This window comes from Vanacampus margaritifer, chromosome 6, assembly GCF_051991255.1.
Source record: "Vanacampus margaritifer isolate UIUO_Vmar chromosome 6, RoL_Vmar_1.0, whole genome shotgun sequence".
Lineage (NCBI taxonomy): Eukaryota > Metazoa > Chordata > Actinopteri > Syngnathiformes > Syngnathidae > Vanacampus > Vanacampus margaritifer.
In genome coordinates this window covers 9206529-9233086 of record NC_135437.1, presented here as the reverse complement: position 1 = coordinate 9233086, position 26558 = coordinate 9206529, and the positions used below count along the sequence as shown (strand labels likewise).

At 38.8% G+C, this 26558-nt stretch overlaps 2 protein-coding genes across 4 annotated transcripts in view; one reads left to right on the top strand and one right to left on the bottom strand.

Annotated features, from left to right (window-relative positions):
- Positions 1-2880: 2880 nt before the first annotated feature.
- Positions 2881-16123, top strand: LOC144053276 (CD44 antigen-like). Its single transcript, XM_077567568.1, has 8 exons — positions 2881-3514; positions 10581-10746; positions 12020-12162; positions 12297-12344; positions 13822-14145; positions 15538-15621; positions 15713-15791; positions 15862-16123. Exons 1-8 carry the CDS (start codon positions 3448-3450, stop codon positions 16067-16069), a joined length of 1119 nt encoding a protein of 372 aa, XP_077423694.1. The 5' UTR covers positions 2881-3447; the 3' UTR covers positions 16070-16123.
- A 1178-nt stretch (positions 16124-17301) lies between these two features.
- The window catches only part of LOC144053275 (excitatory amino acid transporter 2-like), a 36383-nt gene continuing 27126 nt past the window's right edge, over positions 17302-26558 (bottom strand). For 2 of the 3 annotated variants that reach the window (XM_077567566.1, XM_077567565.1), the window contains exons 9-11: positions 26312-26446; positions 24692-24935; positions 17302-22876 (exon numbers count right to left, since the gene is read on the bottom strand). In XM_077567566.1, the coding sequence (XP_077423692.1) occupies positions 22805-22876; positions 24692-24935; positions 26312-26446 (451 nt within the window). In that variant the 3' untranslated portion in view covers positions 17302-22804. The remainder of the gene's footprint in view (positions 22877-24691; positions 24936-26311; positions 26447-26558) is intronic. The other variant, XM_077567567.1, reaches the window with a different exon arrangement.

The window sequence follows — 26558 nt, the reverse complement described above, 5'->3', positions numbered from 1 at the left end:
TATGATTGCACTGCAACTAGTTGTTTAAATATGCTGTTGCATGCCTAAAATCTGATTTGTGCATGTCACTTTGTGGTAGTTTAGCTCTACCGGAGGGAAAAAGGCATGATCCATAAACGGAATGCTGAAAAGGTTCCATTATTTAGTCATTACGCAGATTTCTGACCGCAGGGACGTCTGATGAGAGAGAGTATGTGTATGTTACTGACTCGCCATCATGGAAATGTTTTCTTTGCTGTATTGGCTGAGTCAGCAGTCTAATGTTTAATTTAGGGCTCAGGCATTGCCCGTCACCTCAGCTACTGTTTTTTCTTTTCCTCCCATGACATCATAGCAACAAAAAAAAGATTAGATAACTATCTACACTCTGGGTAGTGTTTTGTAATGTGAAAAGAGACTGTTGACTACTTGAAATGAACTCAGTTTAAAATGTGTTGCTTTGCCTGAATGTGACGATGATTGAACATTATACCACTTACTGGTTTTGTCTATAGGTATGTGTGCTTTAAAGGTGACCTATATGGGACCTTGTGTATGCTCAGCTGTTTTAAAGTGGATTTATCAACCACAGCCAGTGTTACACACTGATGCTCTCGTCATCATCTCTTAGTTTTGTGTCAATGATTTTCCAGTGAGAGAAACTAGGACAGACATTGTGCTGGCAGAGAAACCAACTTTGCCTGTATAATCATTAGCTTACGCTTCTCACATTTCATTCACAGAAAAAAAAAAAAGATGTACAGTTGGTTGACTTGAGAAAGAGGAAACTCCAGCCTAACTTTATTCTGGTGCAAGACTGCTTGTTGAGTTGTTTGTATCTCACTATAGTAACCACTGCTTGGGAAATGGCTGTGACTATATGGTGGTTCTTTGACCGTTATCTCCCGAGTAAAGAGAAGTCAATGCAAATTAATTCAGTCACTACTGTATCTAACTTCTTTTTTTTTAAGTCATCTTTTATGTAACCGAGTACAGTACAAAATTTTGCCCAAAGTGGATGTTAGTAAAGGTTAGAGGAAGTTGCCTTGAAAGTATTTAGTTCGTTTTCCATTATGACTGATTAGAACTTGGATAATGTGGACTTTCAAACTGTTATTCCTAATGATTTACAGGTAGATCATAAATACAAGTCAGCGTTGCCCATCATAACCAGCATATACAATTGTATCTTTTCTTCTCTTATTTTTTCAAGTAAATTTGGTTCTATTTAACTGAACGAGCAAGAAACAGGACAAAGTTTTGTTAGGATCCCATGATGAGTCACTGACAAGTTACCGCTCGTGCTGCGACATTAGACATCCTTCAGCGATGGTTTATTTGGAAGTCACAGAAGTAGTCATGCTTCGTCACCACGTGTGTTTATGTGAGTGCTTCCACAATGAGTGTGTTGTGAGCTCTGCTGTGTCCATCAGTTGTTGAGAACAGTGTCATGGTTACAGTAATAGCATAGCAGACATACAGTAAACAATAGGGTGGCCATATTTTGATTTCCAGAAAGGAGGACACTCGGTCCGGCCTCGAGATACTTATTATATGATATTCATATTTTGCCATACATTATAACTATTTTAATGTACGCCTCCTCTGTATGGGTTTACTTGACCAATGAATAAATAATGTGCAACCTTTTTTGCCCCAAGATCTACTTTTCAAGCAGCAAACCTCCCACGATTAACCTGGGTAGACAGGGTCAAACCCACGTGACCACATTTTGGGAGCGCAGAGCGCTACCAGTGAGCTAAAACTTTGGGCTGCTGAAACACCTTAACACCTCATTTGAATGCTCAGGATGTGAGGTATGCGAAAAGCTGTCCACCTTTTTTTTTTTTAACAAATTTATAATAATACCAACACGCACACACAAAAACCCGCCTATGTTTTTTCCCTACACCTCTCGGCATCGATTTGGGAGCAGTCCAATCACAGCAACAACACTGTGCACTCCACCTCCCATTTGTCGAGCAAAAAGCATCAGTCAAATTCAACACATGGTAATTGGTCCAGTGAAAAATAATGAAAACCGTAAATTTTCAGAAATTTATACTTCTATTTATTGGTGAATTGTGGGCGGCACGGTGACTTATTGGTTAGCACGTCCGCCTCCCAGTGCAGACGACGTGAGATCGAGTCCGGGCTTCAGCCTTCCTGGGTGGAGTTTGCATGTTCTCCCCGTGCCTGCGTGGTTTTTCTCCGGATGCTCCGGTTTCCTCCCACGTTCCAAAGACATGAGTGGCAGGTTAATTGAACACTCCAAATTGTCCATGGGTGTGATTGTGGATGGTTGTTTTTCTCTGTGTGCCCTGCGATTGGCTGGCAACCAGTTCAGGGTGTACCCCGCCTACTGCCCGAAGCCAGCTGGGATAGGCTCCAGCGCCCCCACCTGCGATCCTTGTGAGGCAAGCGGTTAAGAAGATGGATGGATGGTGAATTGTATTATAATGTCCTGGAGATCGTCCATCCATCTGAACCGCTTATCAAGCTTGGCAAAAGCTACACCGAATTACGTCATAAAGAAAAGTCAGTAGCTAACACCTTAACAGAATGATAGCATGATTATTCCCTTCATTTTCTCCATCATGCGGTAGCCATAAGATTTAAACAAATCATCAGTTTTTTGGTGATTGTCTTTGTAAATAATATGTTTGGCTTTTCTAACCATGTATTTATCCACCGAGCTTGGTGCACTGAAGTTTGAAGGTGTATAATTGATTGATTAGATACCATACATGTGTCCCAATACTTTGTGCATGTCCTTTGGTTGTTTTCCAGCTTCCTCCCATTTTGTATTTCTAACCTTCGTTTTTTTTTTTTAAATGATACATGTGTCTGTTATATGGATGTGACCGGCTCCCATTGCTGCAATCAGATCACACTGTGAGACGCACAAACCCAGTGAAAGAGAGCAGAGACAAGAAAATTGGTTGAATTGAAAATGAAGTGAGGAGTGAACAAAAGAACAGATGGGCACACTGAAACTGTTGCTGTTTGAAAAGAGGAAGGAGGGAAGCAGGAGACGGAGAGGGAGGAGGTAGACACGGAGCCAGATGAGAGTTAGAGATCACCTTCGCCTTTACCCATTCCAAACGGTGGAGGACTAGCGGCGGAGACAGAGAGGTGGGGCAAGTGAGTGTGTGGCTCACACGAGGCGCTCTTCCTCTTCTTTTCTTGCGTGGCTGCATACAGCTGCTGTGGTTTGCAGACACAGAAGAGAAAAGTTGGGCAAAGTCTTAGTTTTCTCCAGCTGCCAACACACACACACAGCAACTCTCATTCATAGTGGAAGATTCTTTTTTTTTTAAGTGCTTTTTAATTCATTCACTGGTTGCTGTTTTTTTACACACACTCACTTGCCATCCTGGTTGAAGGGGAAACAGGACTACTAGTGGCTTCAGACTCACCTTTACCTTCAGATACTCTGCCAGACATCCAGACTAGGTCTCATCCAGGATGTGGACTCTTCTCTTGGGGTTCACCTTAGGACATCTGGCTTCCTGTCAGTCAGAGCAACTTCAAGGTGAGCAGACCATGCCTTCTTCCACTGCTCTTTGTTTCAAATGAGCTGTTTCTTCCGGCTTATTTCTGCTTCATGTACTCGCCTTTGTTTGCACACGAGAATAAAATTTTCAGAATCTTAATGAGAATATATAGTACGTAAAATTAAGAGAAAATAAATAAATGAGCGGGTGCTGTCATGAGTGATTGTGCATGCTCCACACCAGCGCAGGCAGCCCCTGTCTGGCAGTCTGAGACTCCTGACAGACACAAAGAAAATGCTTTTTCGCTGTGTCTGTGTCTAACACACGTCCAAGTGCCAGGCAGCAGAACCATTTTATTGATTCTGAACATCAAGCACAGCATCCAGAGGCAACAGGAACCCGTTTTTAAAATCTTTATAGCACGAATCACACATTTTAATGCTTTACACTCTACCACAAAGGATGTTCAGCACCGCCCCTCTGTGCAAATGTCATTCCTTTTTCCTCTCACATGTGCTCTCAAAGTCAGGTTTTGATTGGATCTGTTGCCCCGAGCGATACATCTATGGAGGTGCTGAATCAAACAGGTCTGGGGTGCATCTAGCTTGGTCCCACAGGAGATGGTTGTCAGGTTGTTCACAAAGAATCCCTCCGGCACCGCGGCGCTGAGCATTACAGCCTCTAAATGAGTCCTCATTGAAAGGCAAATAAGAGTTTACTTCCAGACAGCCTCTATGGTTGTGGGAGGACTTGAACATGTTTGTTCCTTTCAAGGCTTCTTGTGAGCAGAGGAGGGAAGATATTGTGTTGTTTTTTCTTCCTTTTTTTTTTTTTTTTTTTTAAATGTCAGAGTGTTCATCATGGCCCAGGACAAAGTCTTTGAACATTAACTCCGTGGGCGCAAGCATATCATTAAGGTCAGGCAGTGGGATCCTGTTTCCAGGCTAACCCATCTTGTAATCTTAAATTAGATTCATGGAAGGATTTTACAATAACATCTGTTAACCAGTGACATTTAACAGTAGCTTTTCTTGTATTGAATGCTTAGAGTTCATGAGTGCAACCCTATTGCTGACCAGAGTATTATGACGTCTGGTTTTCAAGCTAAGAAGAAATGCAAAGTGTTGTAATCTCAAAATTTTAGGATGTTGGCGAAAAGAGGAAGTGACTGTCAACCAAGTAGACCACACCTTTATGTCGTTTACAAACTACTTCTCTTACCCACCTAACCAAAATATATTGTCTCATATTCAGATTTATCATGTGTCGATGTGTGGTGTGGTCAGGGCCCCTAAAATTAGAATCAGAATAATCTTTATTGACCAAGTATATAAAACACACAAGAAATTTGCCTATGTTAATTTAAGCAACTATAACAATAGGGACATTTAGGACATAACACATAAGAACAGACAGTCTTTACGTAATGTTTGTGTACCATTAATGCTGCAGTACCAAACAAATGACAACTGTGCAAAAGATGCAGGGAGTCATCAAGGAAAAATAAAGTGACCAGTATTGCAATAATTATGATACACAATGACAATTGTACAGTAATGCCAAGTCATTGGTCCGAATCAAGAAGCCTTTTACCTCTACTGACTTCTTCTTCCACTTCACCACGTGTTTGCCTCCTTCCCCAGGCGGCAGAAGACAGCGTGTAGTCTATGCCTTAGTACCTCTTATCTGTTCTTTCTGTAGGGCTTCCTTCAGGTAACATGAAGCTCTTTGACATAGCGTATACTTTTTAAAAACAACTTTTTAAGAAATAAATTGAAGTCACTTCCAATAATTTAAAATAAATACAAGTCTGGATAAGATGTGAGATGTGAGTGCCTTGAGTTTAGTCTAACATAATCTTGTCATGTCTGGGAGGATCGGGTTTTGGTTGGGGGTCCCGATTGGTCCTGGGTGGATTCCTGCCCTTCCGCGGGCTGGCCGGTCCGGGCTCTCAGCCACTTGTGCCTGGCCTCAGGTGTGACTAATCAACCTAATTTGTGTGGGTATTTAGTTCCCGGGTGGTGATCAGTCCTTGTGGGATCATTGCCATTTGTTACGGTCACACCCGGAGTTTGTGTTGTCAGTTTGATTTTGAGTTGTACAAATAAAGTACAACTGTCTAACCCGCACTCCTGCCGTGGTTCTCCTGCCTCCCTGCATTTCGGGTCCTCTACGCCTCACTTCGACAGACACCACGCCGCTCCGTGACACAACCGTGACACAACCGTGACAAATCTGGCCTGTTGTTGGCTGATAACTATGAAAAATTGTGTGAAATTATACTGTGTTGGATTTCATCAGACTTTTTATCAACTAATGCTATACCAGTCAGAGTATTTTACATTTTGAAGGATTGGCTAACAAGACTCATTGGGAAGCCCAAAAATGATTCAAAAGCCATTTTAATTTTGAGTTGTTGTAGGTAAAGGGAGAAATCAAGACATGATGATGAAATCATGTACAAACCAGATAGGAAAGAAAATAATTCTTTATGTCAATGGAAAATGTTTCACCACCCATTGGAAATTTGCAGCTTCCTTTGCTTTTCAACAAGATTACCCACAAACCACAATCACTAACTGCAAATTTGGGTAGTGGCCTAATCAAGGAAGTATGTGGTTTGACACCATTTTGTGTTACTGCTATACATTTATCTTCATTTCAGTTTGCTCCCTTATGTACCATCACCTACACTGTAGGTCCTACAGTGTTCTGAACACATTAAATGGGTATGGAACAGATGGACTGGCCGTCCTTCATGTAACCTTCCACTATTGTTGCAAGAATGTGTGTGTACACCAAACCTATTTTTCAGTGAGATCTCACATTTCACCTGCCACACTTTGTTGTGAGAGTTAGGACTCGACTGCTGACAGAGCAATTCATTGAGGTGCCGACGGTCATGTGATGATGCAACATGGTGGCGCCTTGCTGGAGAGCTGATAAAGCCATGAGGCCTGCTTCGAAACCAGCTGATGAAATCTTTTTTTTCCTTTTTTTGTATGTGCGTGCGTGTGAGTGTGTATTCATTAATTCACCTAAAACCTAATAAAAATCCATACCGTTCACCTAAACCGAATACTTCAGAATCTAGCGAGAGTCGTGAGGTTGTCAGGAGACCCGAGGAAGGATCAAAGAAAAGAAAGGAAAGTGACATCCAGCACCGACCAGACATCACCAACTACCCACCGGGTTACCAACCAGAATCTTTCACCAACCCCAGAAACATCTAAATTCCAACAAATAAGGGATGAAATCAGCTGATGAAATCTGATGTTAGGCTGAGCAAGAATTTGTCTGTTTGAGGGTGACATCTTGCTGCATTCTGAAGTTATGAATAAAATGTGACTCTGAAAGACTCAGGATGATAAGTGAAAACAACAAGTCTTTTTTTTTCTGGAGAAAAAAAAAACAAGTCTTGTTGATGGAGATATGAGGGTATATGTGGTATGCTGGTTGGTTGTCTCCATGCGTTATGATGACTAAATATCGTTGATAACGATTCATTAGTTGTCTGGATGAGTATAATAGTGTTTGTGCAGCTGTGCGGCTGTGCGGCTTGGGCTAATTTGGACTTTATTAGCATGCAGAAGACAAACAGATCATTAAACAAACCCAACAGGAAAATGGATCAGAAAGTAGAGGGAGACAACATGAATGGAGAGTTGAGCTTGTATATTTCTTCTACATTAAGTTACTGTACAGTAGATTCCTTTTCCTGTGGCTCGAGGTACCAGGAATGATCCGCGTCCTTGCTTTCAACTTGATGATGTTACAAAGGAAGCTTTGGGGTGGTCACTACCTCAGGATGGCAGGCTTTGGGCTGCACAAAGACCCCCATGACTGCTCCCTCTGCATACTAATGAATCCCTTCTCTTACAGTTTTTGCTGTCTTTTGATCTTGCTGGCTCATTTTGCAAGGGCACAACTAGTGTTGTTTTTCAGGCTAACTTTTTGGGAAACTCTGCCATGTGGCAGCATGTGTTAAGGTTCTGTCAGGTGCCTTTGTCTTTGCTACATTGTGGGGCCCATACACGCGAGTTTTTCCAGGTTTAACAACCATTGTGGGGACCAACTTGAAATTGTGGGGACATTTTGGTGGTTCAAGTCCAGACCTCTTTTTGAGGGTCAAGACTTGGTTTCAGAGTTTAGGTTTGAATTGGGTTATGGTTGAGGTTAGGGTAAGGAATGGGGTAGGCAATCATTTTTGACGGTTGGGGTTAGGGAAAGAGGCTAGGAAATGTATCATATCAATGAGATGGCCCCACAAAGATAGTAAAATAAACTTACACGTGTGTGTGCGTGTATGTGTGAAGTGTGGGTGGGAGGGGGCGGCTGCCGTTCAAGACATTATTGGCACAGACTCTTGTTGCTCAACTGCCTCTAACAGCAGAAAGCTCCACTGATGTAAACCGTTCACCAATAACAAATCAGATTAAATGTAAAACTGTAGGATACCTTTATCTCCAAACTTGTGTTTGCTAGGTGACCTAACAACAACTGACTTACCACATAAACAATGTCAATCTACACTTGTAGCCCTTACTATCGCAAAAAAAACAATTCTTGTTAACTGGAAAAATAAACAAACTCTGAATATCGACCAATGGTCTAACCTCCTCATAAATCACATTTTAATGGAAAAAATATCTGCCTCAAATAAAAACCAAATATCAAAATTTATAGAAACATGGTCTACGTATAATAGAATTTTTTAACCTAATTCTGGTTACTTAATTCTGCCTGTTAGCGAGAGCCACCACATCGTGATAACTTACATTGATGTTTCTGCATTTGGCAATTTATTATTATATTATATTATTAGTATGGGATTTTTTTAATAGGTTTTAGGTGAACTAATGAATACACACACACACGCTCGCACGCATGCACACACACACACACACGCACATACACATACTCACCCACATACAAAAAAAAAAAATAAAAAAATATATATATATATATATATATATATATATATATATATATATATATAAAATAATAATAATAAATTAAAAAAGGAGAGCAATGATGACATGTCAAACCAAATGAACAATACTGAGCTCTCCAAGAAAAAAAAAGAAAATAAAGATTAAATGTAAATCTTACACACTAAATGTATCTTCAAAAGAGAAAAAAAATAAATATTGATGAAGCTTAGGTAAATGACAATGAATTTGCTTTCACTTGTTTTCTTTGCATACATGTTGCAATCCAAGATCAAATTTATGAAACGGTTATTTCCTCAACAATGTACTTCCCTTTTTTTACACTCTGCCACGGGAACACGTTACCTTTTGTGCTGCAGCTTGTGGTAATATATGTGAATACCTGATGTAATACAATGAGAGTTGTGAAGTTAACAAAAAACAGGTCTGCTCAATTAAATGATCAATTTCATTCTTTAAATTTTTTGAAAACTACAGGTTTTTTTTGTTTTCAAAGCTGAGCAATAACAATCTGTACTCTTGTTATGTACATGTTGCCATGGTTACAACAGTCCACAATATTGTCCCCAAACTGACGGTGTAATGATTGTTGATTATAAGTTTCCATTGCGTCATCACAATTGGTACTGCAATGCAACTACAGTATGTGCTAGTTATAATAGTGTATACTATGACAGTGAACCCACCATATATTATATATCAGAGCGGTTATTTTTTAATCCGATTAAGCACATCTTAGAATTTTACTTAATTCACTTAATTAAAAAGGCTTTTTCTCAACATTTATTGCCCGCCAAATTTGAAGGGCACCTGTTACAGGAAGTCCTTGAGTGCCGTTCCTATGCTGGCAATGTAACCCGAATTTCGACTTTTGTCAATATTTACATCAAAATACTTTGGACAGTAATTTTAAAAAACATATTTGTGCCACCAGGAAGATGTTGTTATGTTTATTGCTCAAACAACCATATCAAATATACAATATATATATACTATAATATAAATATAAATATATAATACAAATAACCATCCAACGTCAAGCTAAAGGGTCATCTGCCGGTGACAATTAATAAAAAAATGAATGTGTGTGACTGTATATATATATTAGCTACAACCAGGGACTTTTAAGCCCGTATCCCATAGAGGGGCGAACATTTGCAATGCAGATGCCGTTCAAGGTCGCAGCGTTTTCTAAACGTTCTTTAAACTGTTTTAATGGCTTCCCAAATAGTCTTAATGCTCTTTCTTTTCACAAGGATATTTTGAACATGTTCAAAATCTTTAGTTAACGATTAAGACGATTTGAGAATGTTTAGGAATCGTTGTAACCTTGAACGAACCCTGTCGTGAGATCAACATTCGCTAGTGTTGCAAACGTTCAACCCTAAGTGGGATAAAGGTTTTAGTGTTATCTCTGAATTCTAATTAGGTACTTTAAAAAAATCTTCCAGTGTTCAGCCACAAACATTATCAGGGACATGACAAAATGTGTCACTATATGGTTGTGAAAGTGGCCTCTCTCACTTTCAGCGTGGATGCAAATGTTCACCTGCCTGTATCAGGAAACCCCCCCTGGCTGCTTGCTGCTGCCTTTTGCTTGACTACTAAGTCATTTCCCTTTGTTGTTCAGCTTACGTCTGGTGAGACGAGGTTTAGACTTTTATCATAGCATTCAATCTACTAGTGCTAAAACATGACATAAATGAAATCATTTTTTAATGTTATTTTGATGACTTTGTCTGTGCGCATGTGGTGTCTTTGCCCAAGGCCCCACACTGCAGACATAAGATGCTTCTGTTTTTTGCCTCAGCCAATCATTGTCTCATGTTGAACACATGCGTATGTCCATGGAACACGCCATTCCCGTGTCAAATCACTTATCTGCTTATCTGCCACTGAATGTCTGCGAAAAGGGTCTCGTGATCCATGACGGGGTCTCAATGAAAGAGGCTGGAACACAGCCATACTATGATTTTGCTGCCATGCACGTGATGCTATAGGTTTAATATAATGATAATGATCTTTAAAAAACAAAAAAAAACAGTGACGACGGAGAAAATTGGAAGATTTGGAGATCATAGTTGTTCTAACCCTACTTTATTATTTATTCATTTTTAACTACAAATCCTGTTCTGTTTTATTCTTTCCACAGTCAGTTCTCGCAGCTGCAGCTATGCCGGAGTGTTTATTGTCGAGGGTGAAGGTCGTCACTCTCTGACCTTTGAAAAGGCTCTAAAGGTGTGCGAGATGCTACAGACTACAATGGCATATCTAGAACAAGTCCAACAAGCCTTTGACAAAAACATGGAAACCTGCAGGTGAAAGCACAAACTTTTCATTTCTCTCACCTAATCAGCTCCTTTCTTCACATTAGTCTGCTTGTATTTAAAGGGTCACTTGACCCATTGAGCCATTTTCAGCAGTAAGTTAATATTTTGTCAAGAATGAATTTGATAACTTTATTATTTTCCATGAACCATTAATACCTATAAAAACTAATTTTTCAACTTGCTGTCGACTGAATATGACATCACCAAGGAAGTAGGTAGCGACCAATGATGGCTCACCTGTTTTCTGGGTTTGGTCAGCAAACTGAGCTAAGATTGGTCGATACCTACTTCCTCTGCACAGGTGATGTCATCTTCAATCGACAGCAAGTATAAATATACGTTTTTGAAGATATTAATTGTATATGAAGAAGAATGAGGTTATCGAATTCATTCTGGAAGAAAAAATAAATAAATATATATATATATATTACTGCTAAAAATGGCTCAATAAATCAAGTGCCCCTTTAAGTCCTCTGTTGCTGCTCATTCCCTATTGGCATCTTGTCTGTTGATATTGTGTTGATGCCTGCTTTTTGTTTCGCCTACTGTTCTTTTGTGTTTTTTTTTTATTTGTAAGTGTTTCTCCTGCCTTCACCCGTACCCTGAGATGGATAAAAACGGGCGAGATTTTTGTGCTTTATTTATATTCCACAAATTCAATAGTAATCAGAACATATAATTGTAAATAAAAAAACATTTCAGGAATACTGTGGTGTACTCCAATTTCAATTCTGACAATAATGTACTACATTGTAGATACCTGATTTATTATACAAATTTGGGAAACTATAATTTTCTCTTTCTGACAGGCACCACATTATTATCAGATTATAACATTGGCCTGGTCATGACCAGGAAGGCCTTCAGTGCTGTTCTAAACACTGTGTACTATTTGTTACATGAAATTATATTAATGTTATACCCAACAGTCTATTCTCTTCATTTCACACCATATCGCTTTGCTGCACTGCTTTCAGTAGTATGTGGATGTTGGATTATTTTTATCCAATCCGATTTCAATATCTACGTGTTGAACAGGATCTCTGATGAGTATGATCTGTGTGTATCTTGGTAAAGCAGCCAAATAAGTATTTTAAAGTTTAAATGACTTCAGATTTTCTGAAATAGATCATACAAATACTGTGACGTTTGTAAATATAATGTTTTGGCCACAATCACAGTCGTTCTGTCCCCTTTGTCCAATTCATAATTGACCTCTGGAAAAATAACCAAGTCAATGTCAAATGTTTTGTCTTGTCAGGAACGGCTGGACCAGCAACATGAGCTACGCCATCCTCAGACACACACACCATGAGAACTGCGCACTGAACATGACCGGTTTAATCACTAATTCTCGTGATGACCCAAATGAAGGTTTTGATGCTTACTGCTTTGATGAAACAGGTTCGTTTTGGGGCAGTGCAAAGATTTTTCCCATAACACACTTAGAATGTTTTGCATATTCATACACTGTATCTGACTGATGACCTTTTATTTACGTCTCAGTTTTTATCTCTTCTATTTTGTCCATGTACTAGCTGGGCCTGAGATAAACTGTAGCATGGCATTTGAAGGAAATCGACAAGGTAAGAACATTTATCTATGCATGCTTTCATAATATTATTAGCGGTAAAACAATAAACAACATGTCAATCTACCATCTTGTGTACCATCCAAATGATTCTGGATTGACCCACCTTTTCCCTAGTGGAAAATCCAGTGTGAGATTACATTTCACAGGCACGTGGGAGAATAATTTGATATCAGTGTTAACAGTCTCATGTTTTGTTTTAACTTGTCTGGCCCAGTTATGCAATTATGACCTTATCTCAGTATTGTTTTGTCTCAAAGATTAACGGGGGCGCCAATAGTTGAGCTACTTGGATTTAGCACTGGGAAGGCTGAAACCTTCCATTGAAAAAGAAATGCTCGCGTGCGTCTTTGGGCAAGATTGAACCACATCTTGCTCTGTATCGGAAGTGCCTTCATATGTGGCTAAAAATTAAATGTAGTTAAATCACATAACTTATAAAACATATCTGCAGTAAGTGTCATCTATAGTGATGCTATTATTGTGTAGTTTTTAAACTGCTGGGAGCCTAACAGTAAAACGGATATGCAATTTTAAATGGAAAGTTTTTAATACAGTTTCCATCTATATTATTATTTTTTAGTAAATGTTGTAATTTTATTGTTCTCTTTTGGGTGGTGTGTGTGTGTGTGTGTGTGTGTGAATGAATGAATGAATGAATGCTCTGTAGGGTTTAAGTTTGGGCTTTGGATAAAAACTCAATTAGTATCTGTAAAATGAAAATGTATGTCTTCTAAATTTTGCACACCACCGAGAAGAGTGTTGTTAACAACCCTGACAATTTGGATTGATTAAAAAAAAAAGGCTCGTCTTGTCTTGCTATTGTCTCCACTCCCACAAGCTGTCAGCTGATTAGTGAAATCACGCAGTGCACAAAAATGGAGTCTACTTTATCTACTATCTTTCTTGTTCCTCCGCATCGCTACATGTTTGAGCCACAAAAATATCCGCATAAAGCCTCTGGTGGCTACAATCGTTGCGGGGCTTTCCACTGTGTAGCTATAGGCGCTAACTGCAGCTAGCTCAAAACAGGACTCCTCTCGGCTGCTCGATATGTAGGCTTAGCTGCGGTGTCACCTCTTTGTTTAGGAATTTAAATAACGACACCGACACTGTTCTGTAAATTCAAATTGTGGCTTTTTTGGCGTGCAGTCTTGCTAACTGTACACTGCAGTGGTACAAATGGGCCCAGTAATGATAATTAACTAACGATTGATTGAAAAACCACTGATGCGACTCCATTTCTTTCATGGCGGAGGAGGAAGGGCACATGCCAGATGACTAAGTGTGTCACAAGGAGCTGTTTTAGCCATGCCGAAAAAATCTGGAACGCTGTTTAACGCTATATTGCTACAATTCAGTACTACAGAGCTCTTAGTCAGTCAAAATTTTCAGCGATAATCTTCAAACATGTATAATGTATTTAGAAACATGCCAATGAGGTTGCATCAACTTTTCTTCTCCTTTGTCAGCAATTAGTTCCGTAGAGCCTGGCCTGCAGGTGTCCACCCCAGCAGAACCCGTTGGGGTAACTGTTATGGCCCTACCTTCCGTGTCAGAGGAATCCACAGAACAAAATACAGTGGAAGATAGTTCGCTTGGATGGGGCACCAATGACAGCATCCTGCTCTCGTTTACCGCCGGAGACTTTGATCAGCCCACCGGATCTGGGCTACAGCCACCCGTCTCTGAAGAGGACACTCAGTCGACCCTCGCCCCTGTCACTCAGCCCCTTCCAGATGACACGCAGGAGGATGTGAAATTGCAGACTGAACATGAGGTTGATACAACAGCGGGTAAGTACGACAGCAATCGCAGTTTATCACTCACCTGACTATTCAACTATTACATATGAAGAGCGGGCCGTGTATTTAAACTGTTGGTTCAGATTTGAAAAGAAAAGTCATAGATGCCGCAACTTCATCACTGAACTTTTAATAAGACACGGTGCCCTCTGGTGTTTGACTTTTTTTTATACACTAATTCCTTACTCAACTCAAACTGACTAGACAAACTGGTAGTTAAATTCCTTCTGCAGGCATACTTTAACTGACTTTGTTTTTAACAATACTTTTGATCTTTGATATAGATTGTTTAAATTGAATGAAACACATAAATATCTTATTTGCCTGAAGTCCAATATAATGAAATAAACTGTTCACATTAACTTTACAATACTGTCTTGCAACATTTCTAATTTGTTTAATAATCATATTTAACTCTTTCTAAAGACTTAAAGAAACTGTTAAAGGTTATCAAGTACGGAAAATATATGCTGTGTTGTATGGCATTCTAAATATTTCCATAATATTTCCTTATTTCCAGTCTGAGTTTGGTGATTATGATAAAGGAGTTCTAATAATAAAAAATAAAAATAAACTTTTAAGATGGTTTGATTTTTTAATAATTTATGCACAGTAGGCCTATTTGTAAACATTTAAACATATATTTATGAGATGAGCATAAAAGCGGTTGAGAGTGATTACTAATTACTACTAATTACTATTTTACTATGAATATATAATGAATTAATGAATATATTGCCATGAATGAATGAATATACTACCATGATATATATATATATATATATATATATATATATATATATATATATATATATATATTGCTGTGACTATAATACCTAGGGATGTAATGATATCCAAACATCACGATACGATATTACCACAATATTGTATATTATTATTATATGTGCTTTTGTACATAACAGCAATGCATATAAACAACCTACAATCTCTAATAACACTTAATATTGAGGCACTTACTTTTTAATACACGCACACATTGAGTTCCTCCACATATTGACTCGCTTCACAAGCATATTATGTTCCCCTTCTTCTGACCATTAGCGTGGATTTTAATTATAGAAGGGACAAAACATGCCTTGTGAAAATTAAACTGCACAAAAAAAACTAGCCACCAGAGGGTGCTAGAACTACACAAATGGAAATCAACCTGACTTTTTTAACAGATGTGCTGCGTGACATGACGATGACGATATTGTGCCAGTTTTAATATCGCAATATAGTCGTTATCGTTACATCCCTAATAATACTATGCTATTACTAATTACTATAATATTTTTTGTTGAGTGATTGATTACGAATTACTTTTGAGTAAGAGCTGAATTAAATTGGTACTTTTTTTTTTTTTTTTTAAACAACCTGAAGCTACTGAACAACCCCCACACGGCAAGAAAAGGATGAATGCGGTTGAGCCACAGCCGGAACAACGGGATCGCAGTAATTCATCAAGTGAGCAGTTTCCGTCAAGTCATTTGTAAAAAGTCAAATAGCGCTTTGATTTGTGCCTAAAATCAATGACAACAATTCTTCTCACTTGCAGACTGGCTTGTCATCATTGGGGTACTTATAGCAGTTGCCGCAATCCTCTTTGTGTGTGTGGCTGTTGCCAAAAGAAAGAGGTAAGCACATGGAATTCCAGTGCCTTTTGGACACACGACAGACAAGGCAACATGTGATGTGTTCTCGCAGCTGGTGCGGTAAGAAACAAACCCTGATGATCACCTCCAAAGAGAGCGAGGGGAACGGAGCAGCTGGAGTTGTAGCCACCAGTTCCCAGGCCCAAGAGAGGGAGCAGGAAATGGTGACCCTCATGAACAAGGAGAAGATCCAGGAGAACGGCAACCCTGAAGAGTTCACTGCCATCACGCTAGAGGAGACGCCTGATAAAGAGGCGTGAGGGAGCAGGCAGAGGCAGAGGAAGAGAGGTTGTGGGGTGGGGGTGGGGTGGGGGGGGGTATTCTAAACTGCTTTGGTGGTCAGCACTGGATGGACATTGAGTGGGTGTTAGCACATAGTTGTGTGTGTCATGTAGAAACATAAAGGCGGCACTGTACTGGAGCAAGGCTGCAGGGTCTTGCATATTGTTTGTCCGGTGTGCCATATTAGTGAGGAGGGGGATGGGAAGCATGCATAACAGTGTGCGAGTGTGTAGTGTGCCTGTTTTTGTGCATGTGTTATGTGATTTTATAACAAAGGGGGTGGGTGGTGAAAAAAGTACTGGTGGGTTGGAATGAATTGATCAATGAAGTCATTGGTTGGGATTTTTATTTTTCAGAAGCGAGCGTAAAACGCACATCAGGCAAAATGGTGAAATGCCTGAATGACACTGAATTTTAAAAAAAAAAGTGTCATATAAAATATGAGCAAAACAATCTTTTATATTGTTACATTGTTGTTTTTTTATTTGCTAATTTTGCTTTCCTCTGAACTAATTAGGTGTTTTCAGTTTTTCAAGACAGCTGGAGATGTCACCTTTTTGATTTGTGCTATTTTTGTTGGTCTTTATGTGTAAAATTGTTATTAATTAATATTATTATTATTTTTAACAATTTAGCTTAAAATGTCCATTCCATAATAGTGGCCACTTTTCTGGTTTGAATCCCCTTTGAAGAAAACAATGTGCCGATTTCCTTTTAGGTTTATTTGACGGATCATATGCAAAGTTGACATCAAGACAATAAAAACAAAACACAAACAAAGCTGAAAGTGGAGAAAAAAAGTGATAAGTCAGTCACAAGACAGTTGCTGTAAGAGAAAGAGGTAGCCAGGTTTCCATGGCAACGTGGAGGCGATGCCAGAACATGCTTGCACAGGCAATCAAGAATAAAAGAAAGATTACCGGTAATATTGTCTGAAAGGAATATAAAATTTTATCCTGTGTCAAGATGCGAGACAACTTTTTGTCAAGGAGTGACGTCCATTTTCGATTGGTACGTGTCCTTATCAGGTCGTGGGTGAGCAGAACTATCCCAGATGGCTTTGTGGCAAGTAGCAAGTTTGTATTGTTTCCCGTGTGTGTATAATGTATTTGAATTGAATGCAAATGTTTGTCAGTTGAATTGCAGGAATTGTCTTGTATAGTTGAATGATGAAGAAAAGTTCAAAAATAACAACAAACGACAGTCAATATTAGTTATGAATCAACATTTATTAGTTATATTTGTATATGTACACCAAAGGTACAGCACATTTAGATATGTAGAAACAGATTTTTTTTTTATGTATAGCATAAGATCAAGGAAAGAATTATGTACTTTTTTTTTTGTCTTTTTCTCAATATCGCCCTCACATGTACTTTCTGCCTTTACATCAAAATAAAAGCAAAAGCTTTACAAAGAAGGGAAGGCCTAAAAAAGTAATACTATGTTAGGAAGGCAACTTCCTGTTGACGAAGTTATAATTTCGGGGCTGTTTCTTTCGAAAAAGACACAATTCAGTAGAAAAGAGTGGAGATGTAGTTAAGGGCCTGACATTGTTTCCTTTTTAAGCTCAGCAAGTTCCAAGTGTTTGTGTGTGTGTGTGCATATTGTGCATTGCGTAGAAAGTGAAAAAAGGCAAGCGGGTAAAGGCAGGTTGACTATGGGATTTGTTGGCATTGGCGTGACGGTCTGACTCTCGGTTGCATGTGTGGCACTTTGACAAAAAAAACTGAAAGCAGTCTAGAGATCAATGATATGCTACTACAAAGCATCAGCTCAAACATGATGCCGATACAGTATATGGGAAAAGGCCAGTCCTCGCCAGTAAACAGACACAATGAGTCACCTGAGGAATGATGCTCAATATTACAAAGTGATATTTGCAAATGTGATATTTGTTCGGCTCCATTTGATTATTCACTCTAGCCTACCTACAGACAACATTTGACCTTCTTTTCTGCAACTTTTCTCACAGTCTCCACCAAATAAAATCATGTTGGCCCCGTTTAACAAACGTCTTCTCTTTCTCTCGCTTACTTTTGTTCACATCCTCTTTGTTTTTTGTCTCCTCATGCAAATGTTGCTTCAGGATATTCTGCATTGCCACGGGTCAGGACATTTATATATCTATTTATGTACAATGACAATGAATGAACACTGCTTATATTGTCATGGAACAGACATTCAAAAGGCTTACATTAGATACAAAAAAAGATATTTATACTTTATATTGTTGAGTGACAGATAAGTAAAGCACCTAATTATTAGAGAATAAAAAAAGGACAAATAAGCAATTTAATACACAATTTCCTGCCCATACATTTTGTCTAATCTAGTTCTACTCAGGACATAGATGATATATTTTCTAGAGGATTACATTTATAATGTAACAGCAATAAAACTATGTTCCTACAAACCATTTCATCATTTCCCAAAGGGGCAAAAAGATGAAAACAAACAACAACACCAACAACAAAACACTGTTAACTACAATATATACACAAAAGTGCAAGGAGGCACTTCAAATATCATGCTTTTAAGATAGTGGTGCAAAAAATAATCATTTCATTTTATTCATGCTTCTAAAATAGTTTGAACATAAACGTGGTCCAACTCTCATCATGATCGTGTTCATGGCTGCCTTGAAAGGGAAGTCAACCCCAAAATTGTCTTTACAATAATACGTTCTATGCGCGCCCACTAGTCTGAACACAGTATTCCGATAAATGTTCCGTTTGTGGAATATGAGTTAAGCAGGATTTTTGATCCATCTCAAGGGGTGGCTGAAGATGGCATCACAATTGCTCAGGGCTCAGGCAACGACCAACCACGACTCACCTGTTTTCCGAAGCTGAGCCATGATTGGTCGTCACCTGAAACCTGAGCAACTGTGATGTCATTTTGGGTCGACAGCATGTGGCAAACTGGCCGCCACCTGAGATCATGAACTTATGTATGACTGGACTATCAATGGGCTCTTTACACAAATCCACTACTTCCTAAACTCAATACCACAACACAAATTGATTAATCCAGGTGTGTCTGGCCATTGTTGTCGTGGTTACTGAGGTCAGACACACCTGGATTAATCAGTTTGTTTTGTGTTATTGAGTTCAGGAAGTAGTGGATTTGTGCAAAGAGCCGATTGGAACGCTGTGGCTGAAGCTTGAGGGTAGCCATCTTACGTCGCAACTCTTAGTGGCAACTTAATACCCCCCTGCTGAAAACACTGTTATCAGTGTGTGTTATACACTAAAATCCAAAAAGGGCATTTGCGTTCATTTGATTGTTGATGGTTCTGACAGCATGAGAAGACGAATCTTTAATTAGCACTCACATTTGTACCATATTAGAGAAAATTAAAAACCATATTCTTAGCGGTGAAATGTGCATTTAGTGGTTCTCTTAGACTTTTCGTACAACCAAGAAGGGCTTACCGAGTGACACCGTAAGATTGCCGGCGGCGGCTTCACTTCTTCCGAAGGCAAGCAAGTTGCATTGTTTGTCCATTCATATACAAAGGGGTGGATTTTTGCTGCTTAAAGGGAAGTCAACCCCAATTATTATTTTTTTTGACAATCATATGTTCTATGCAGCCCCACTGGTCTAAATATAGTATTCTGGTTAATATTGCGTTAGTGGAATATGAGCTAAGCAGCTAAATCCAGTCATTTTTATCCATCTCAGGGCCGGCTATTTTGTCAGTTGTCGACTGAAGATGACATAAATGTTACTCAGGCTTCAGGTAACAACCAATCACAGCTCAGCTTCAGAAAACAGGTCAGCTAGGATTGGTCGTTGCCTGAGCCCTGAGCAACTGTGATGTCCTCTTCAGTCGACAGCAAGTGGCAAAATGGCCACCCCCTGAGCTGGATTTAGCTTCATAACTCATATTCCACAAATGTATTATTAATCAGAATGTCGTGTTTAGACTAGTGAGGTCACATATAACATATTATTGTCAAGAAATGTTTAAGGTTGACTTCCACTTTAACTAATATTCCACAAACGCACTATTAATCAGAAGGCCACGTTTAGTTAGTGGGGGTGCATATAAAATCTGATTGCAAAGAAAATTTTGAGGTTGACCTCTCCTTTAACGGAGACATTTTGTTCCTGAAGGTAACAAGACCATAAGGTCAAAGTGGAAGGGCCTGTTAAGGTGTCAGTGCTGTGCTCTTCAATAACGTGTCACCTTGGCGCTTTGTGTGAGTGTGTTCAAATGCAATTGTGTACCACAAATGTGAATTGTGAAGTATGAAAGCTCACGGCGATGGCTTGTGAGCGTGTGCTTCAGGAACGCTGCTCTACTGAGAGCTGCACTATATCTTTTGTTAGCGTTTCTATCGTTACTTCAACACGCATCGTGTGTCTTTTTGATCAGCGTGATGCAGACATCTTCAAGGCCGGGTTGTCGCCAAGCACAAATGACGAGAAACAAGACAGGAGAGAACGACACAACACTGAGAACGTAATCTCACTCATACCGTATAAGACTCACGCTCTTGTTTGCGAGAAGATAAATGAGCGTTACCTGATTCGGGTCAAAAGTGACAGAATATGGGTCCGCTGTTGTGTTGAGTGAAATCATGGATATGAGCACACAAGTGCAGCATTCTAGGTTTTTTTAGAAACAGTCTTGGGCTCAGGTGGCTAAAAAAATGCAATTGTTTGCCTTAGAACATGCAGCAAAACAAGAATCTTCCGAGGCTCCTCAAGGATGAGTATAAATATTTCTGGTCTGTCTCTGTTTGTGCATGTCAACATTCCCATCTGACAACCATTGGCTGTGCTTTCTCTCGTCTTGGTTTGTTTCATCAAAACTAATTTGGCCCTTAGCACAGGTAGAGGATCCCGTCAACCAGCAGAATGTCGGTAAAAACATTCGCCTTTGCACATTGTCATAGTCAAAATTTGGAACTGTTGTGCTATTAAGCCACCGTTTCTTAATGGGACAAGCTCATGTGGGGAAGTAAACATTAGGATTCCTGCAATTTTCTTCTTTGTAGTAAACATAAAGGCCTGAGAATCTCCAGTCATCTCGTGGAATCACGGTACAGTATTTGCATAATTTTGAACGTGCCGCTTACCGGCTATTGAAGTCGATGGCTCATTAGCTTTTTTTGTGCCATGTTCTTTGTGCTTTACATCATCTATCATTTGTGCCATAACGGATTTATAGACAAGCCAATTCTTCATTGGTGTTTCACTACAAATTTTGTTTCAGTATCATTGGTGCAACTCAATCATTTTAGGCAGTGACATGCTGGGTTTTAAATGGGTAATTTCACTGGAATTACAGATTATGTCAATGTCAATATACATGAATACTCATCTCTGATATGATTGTGGCAGTTTTAATACTTTTGTAGCATATTTAAATAAAATATGCTACTGTTTGGTCCCAGGAACTGTCTTAGTCATATGCCATTATTCAGAATGCAGACCCAAACACTAACACACGTTCCCACAAGTACACACACACATACACACACACGCACAGGCGTTTTACATTGAAGACTTGAGAAAAATGTCCCTTTACTAAATTATAGTGAATTACAAAGGAAACACATAGTGGCTTAACATTTGTCTTCATGGTACGATTTGTGCTTTAATGTGAATAGTAGATCTTGTGCTATAAGGCTCAGCATAACCTGCCCTCATCCCTATCATCAATTCTGGCAAATAATTGGAAACAGTAGCCAGGTGCATTCTGAGACTAACAATAAACATGATCTTAGCAGGTGTGCTTATGATGGCACTAAAAAGGAAGTAAAGCGACAAAGTGGTCGCCATGACGACTTCCACTTGTTACAATAACACTGGGGGACAATTTGAAAACAAATATCTGTTGAGTTAGATTTGCTTGCTGATTAGAAACTAAAATTGCCATGCTGATTCCAAAATTGCAGTCATTTTTTTTTCTAGTAAGTTTTTTCTCCACAGCTTACCCTCCAGATAAGCAAAATTCCACTGATTGGCTAGTAAAAAGAGTTGATTATACGATTGGACTCATCTACAGAAACGTGGAAAATTACTTGTGCTTGCACAATTGAGTGGCAGGTGACAAGTAGGTGCTCAATATTTTGGAATCAGAAGCATACTACGAATTAATAGGCTTCTTTCATATTTCATTGTATGTCAATATTTGAACATTTTAGAACAACCACATATCTGTCAATTTTTTTTTAAAGAAAACAGATATCCATGGTTCAAAAACTTGATGAGATAAAGAAAAATTTGGCTAATTTTTTGATTCCGCTCCCAAAATTAGTTAAAAACACCTCTCAGACCTAAGTCAACGAAAATGGTGTCCCCCAGTGTAATCACTCACCTCTGAGATGCTTCAAAAGGAAGTGGAATGTATTGCTAAAAATAGTGTGTTGCATTTAATGTTTTTTTTTCTTCCTTTCCTCCGTCAACCTTGAAGTATGTTGTGCAAGAGTCTGCTAGTAAGGACATAATTGTGCTCTAACAGGAAGCGTGTACCGCTGTTGTCTCTTCACAGTTAAGTGAATTAGTAGTATTTAGCAGTCAGAGAGACAATTACAAAAAGAATCTTAAAGGGACTAATAATAAACAAAACTAGATTACATAATAAACATTAGTAGTTCTGTTCATATGACATTTTTTTCATTCACTCTTTTTTTTTTTCCATCACCAGAAAGGAAAGCTTGTGGAGGCCAGGAGCGGGGAGGATCTCTGCGCAGCCATTATTCATGTTTCCATGGTTCCTCCTCAACAAGCGTGCACTCCGCAGCAGAGCCGTTTGTGGCTGAGGTTACCTGCAAGCAGTTAGCACGCAAATCTAAGACACAACACTCTTACATCCACGCAGGAATTACACATTTATCAATTAGGCGCCACGGGTTTGCATTGCTTAGAGGCAGTTAGCATTCATTCATATTTTGGAAATGCCACTACTGTGGAACATCTAAAATTGAAATATCCAGAAACTGTACAAATTAAAGTTGTCAGTATATTGACCAAGGGTTTATCTTGACTGTGCTCGCATTCAAATTAGCTGTGTCAACATACGAGTCATCATGCGTTAATAATGTTGATTAAGCATATTTTTACGTTTTACAACGGTGAACATTTTTACAGTTGTGTGACAATGGTAAAAATTTTGATGAAATGAAGTGTTTACTTAATTTTACATTACATTTTCATATAAACAATTATCAATGTATTTTTCAAAGTATGTTTAAATAAATACATTATGGCAAAAGATTGACAATTTCAACAAATTATTTAAAATCCAAACCAATCCGAGAATGACAAGCACCTCAAGAGAAGATTGTGTTCAACCTTAGAGGTTCCACTGTAATTGAGATATTATGATAATACATGAAAGCAATATTTCGGCAAATGCACTAATGATCTTCTGATGAAGCCAAAATAGTGTTTCAACATCATATTTTTCATTTTGGTTCATGTGTACTATGCACTGGAATACTTTGACAAAATAGCAGCAACTAAATATGTAAATGCTACGACTGGTACTGGAACTCCCAGAGGACGGCTGATGAACATGCATATAGTGCTCTTATGAGTGGAGTGACCTGGGGACAGACCAAACATTGATGATGACCAAAAATTAAAACGACATAAAAAAGATAAAAAGTTTGCATGCAAATTAGTGGCACAAAAGTGACACAAACACACTGAATGGATGCGTTTTGAATATTTTGCAGAGCCACTCTATCATGTTCACATTGAAAGTGAGTCATGCTATTAGTAGATAACAAAATAACCAAACTAGACAAAGAAGAGAGTGGAAACAGCAAGCCTGTGGCCTGTTGGGAGGACGATGTAAATGATCACTCGGAACAGATTTCTAGTGCCAGTGTTACCAGGCAACACCTTCCATCCTTTAATAAATGAATAGGGCATATGCATGTGATGTTGGTGTGTATATACATACATGAAATTCATGTTTCCTGTATTGTTAACATAATAAACTAGAGGGCTGAATGTGCACTGATTTCATATTAGACAGCCGTCACGATAGGGCAGAAATAGCTTTTGTCTAAAATACTAACCCCTGTGTGGTAATAATGAGTGTGTGGTAGGTGTGTCTCGGGAATATTTGAGCTCCTAATTATCTGCAACATTTTCCATGTTTGGATTTTAAAAGGTGACCCATTGGAAATCTGTTAATAATTAAAATAAGCTATAATTAGATGAATGGAAGATCCACGTGGGACACTGAGCACTGGGAAAAAGTGTCTGCAGCAACTCAGACAAATCAGGGGAACAATATGTCATTACGATGGGCTTTAAAAATGGATGAAGAGGGAACTTTTGATAGATTTGAGGTCTGCTGAATAATGATCCAAAATGGTCTAGCCAGCCAATCCGCAACAAGCTACAGGCTCATCAAGCTTGACGGTTTGTATTGGATGGGTTGTTAGATTTCTATACATTCATAACCCAAAAGCTGCAGTTCCAAAAGAAGTACAAACATGCATTGTGCTCATGCATTTCAGTTGTATCATACAAAGGTGCAGTGAATTGAAAGAAAGCCATGTAGTGTGAGCATGCAACACGAGAGATGGTTATATACAAGTCTCTAGATCAGTAAGCATTAGTTGTACCTTGCACTCATCTACTACGACAGAATTGTTAGCATTTGCGGTAGGCGTTAAGACGCACTGGTTGGAATTGTTTTCGTGGTGGTTCTTCATGTCGTCGTAATACGACGGGGTCTTTGTCATTTCAATGTCGTCCGATTTAGCCATGTGCGCATCCAGCTCTTCAAGCTCCGCCTTGGACATGTGGTACACGATGCCTGCACCGTACGAGTCCCCGACCACATTCACAGAGGTTCTGAACCGGTCCCTGAGGAGACAATTTGCATAAGAAGAAAAAGCAGGGTTTGAGTTATTGTTATTGTGGCAACGCTGCAGTTAAAGATGAGATAGTGGGCAGCTCCCCACCAGATTGCATAGACGTTCATTCTTTTTGATTATGTAGATTAGGGATCTCAAAATTAGTGTTAATTTTTAGGTAATTTAAAGTTCCTTTAATGCCACAATTTTTTTTAATGCGCGATTTATGACCGCCCCTTACTTGGAAAGCTGGTCGCAACGCAGCAGCAGACTCATCCACGTTAAAATTTAGCAGTAATGCATTTAATAATAATACATATATTTGTGGAGACTGAGGTCAAGTAGCATTTTACAATTTTAAAAATGTGCAGAATTTCACAAGTTACTTCATGTAAAAGATTAGATAGCTTTTAATATGAAAAGAAAAATGCACTGAGCCGTCACCAACGTCTTACAAATGCAATTAGGCCATCTAGTGACAGAAAAATTACCTCAGCCCTAATCAATATCACACTCGTTTTTTACAGTACAGTACATCTTTTTAATTTTAACTAAATTTTATGAATTATTATGACATCAATGACTAAAAGAGGCAGCCATATTTCTATTAGTTTAACATTTTTCCCACTTTTACGTTAAAAAGAGTATGAAAACTTAAAAAAACATTTTTTACTGTACATTTTATTGTACATCAGGTATACTATTTGTGATTAATCATGAGTTAACTATTGAAGTAATGTGATTAATTTAATTGCCTGACAGCCCTAATGTGTATATATACATTTCATCTAGCGCAAGGATTTAATTATGAACTTCCAGTGGATAGTTTGCATACATAAACATAACTAGCATTGATTTTAGTACAGGTGACTTATCCAAGTTTGTCTTACTGAGCTAGTCTGGCATATGCCAATTTTTTTATTTATTTTTTTATAATTGAGCTATTAGGCAGCCATGATTAAAGTTACAAAATCAATGCATTTCCGATGGCCTGTCTGCCCCTGGTAAAAATAAATAAATAAATAGCATAGTTCTTAACTGGGCATTTACTCTTTATTAGCATGTTTAAAGGATACCGCAATTCAGGGAAGCGTATTATACACAACTCCAGAGGGGAGAAAAACTGCCTTTTAAGGGTGATTTTGGGAGGAGGGGGGTATTATACACAAAGAAGCCAAGCCAATAAGGGTTTCTTCACCAATACATATTTCACTCAGCAAAATGTATGACATTTTATAACTTTTATATTTTGTTTTTAAAATATTTTTGAAATTCTGTCTTTTAATACAATGAATATTTAATTAGCCCTTCTTTTTTTTTTACTGTCAATTTCCTTGCCACTGAGCAAACTTACAGTTTCAACGTAAGCACTAAAAATGAACTCACAGAAGCCAGTCAACAGCAACTAGCAGACTGATGTCCTGGGTTGGCAGCCCCACAGCAGTCAGGATCAAGAGCATGGTCACCAGCCCAGCACTGGGAATACTGGCAGCTCCAACACTGGCCAGAGTTGCTGTGAGACTGGATGAAGACACCATAAAAGAAAAAGTCAAACATCTGAGCAATAATCAATTGTGTACAAGCCTGATAGAGAGAATGACAACCCCCGCCGCCCAAAAAAAAACCTCTTGTA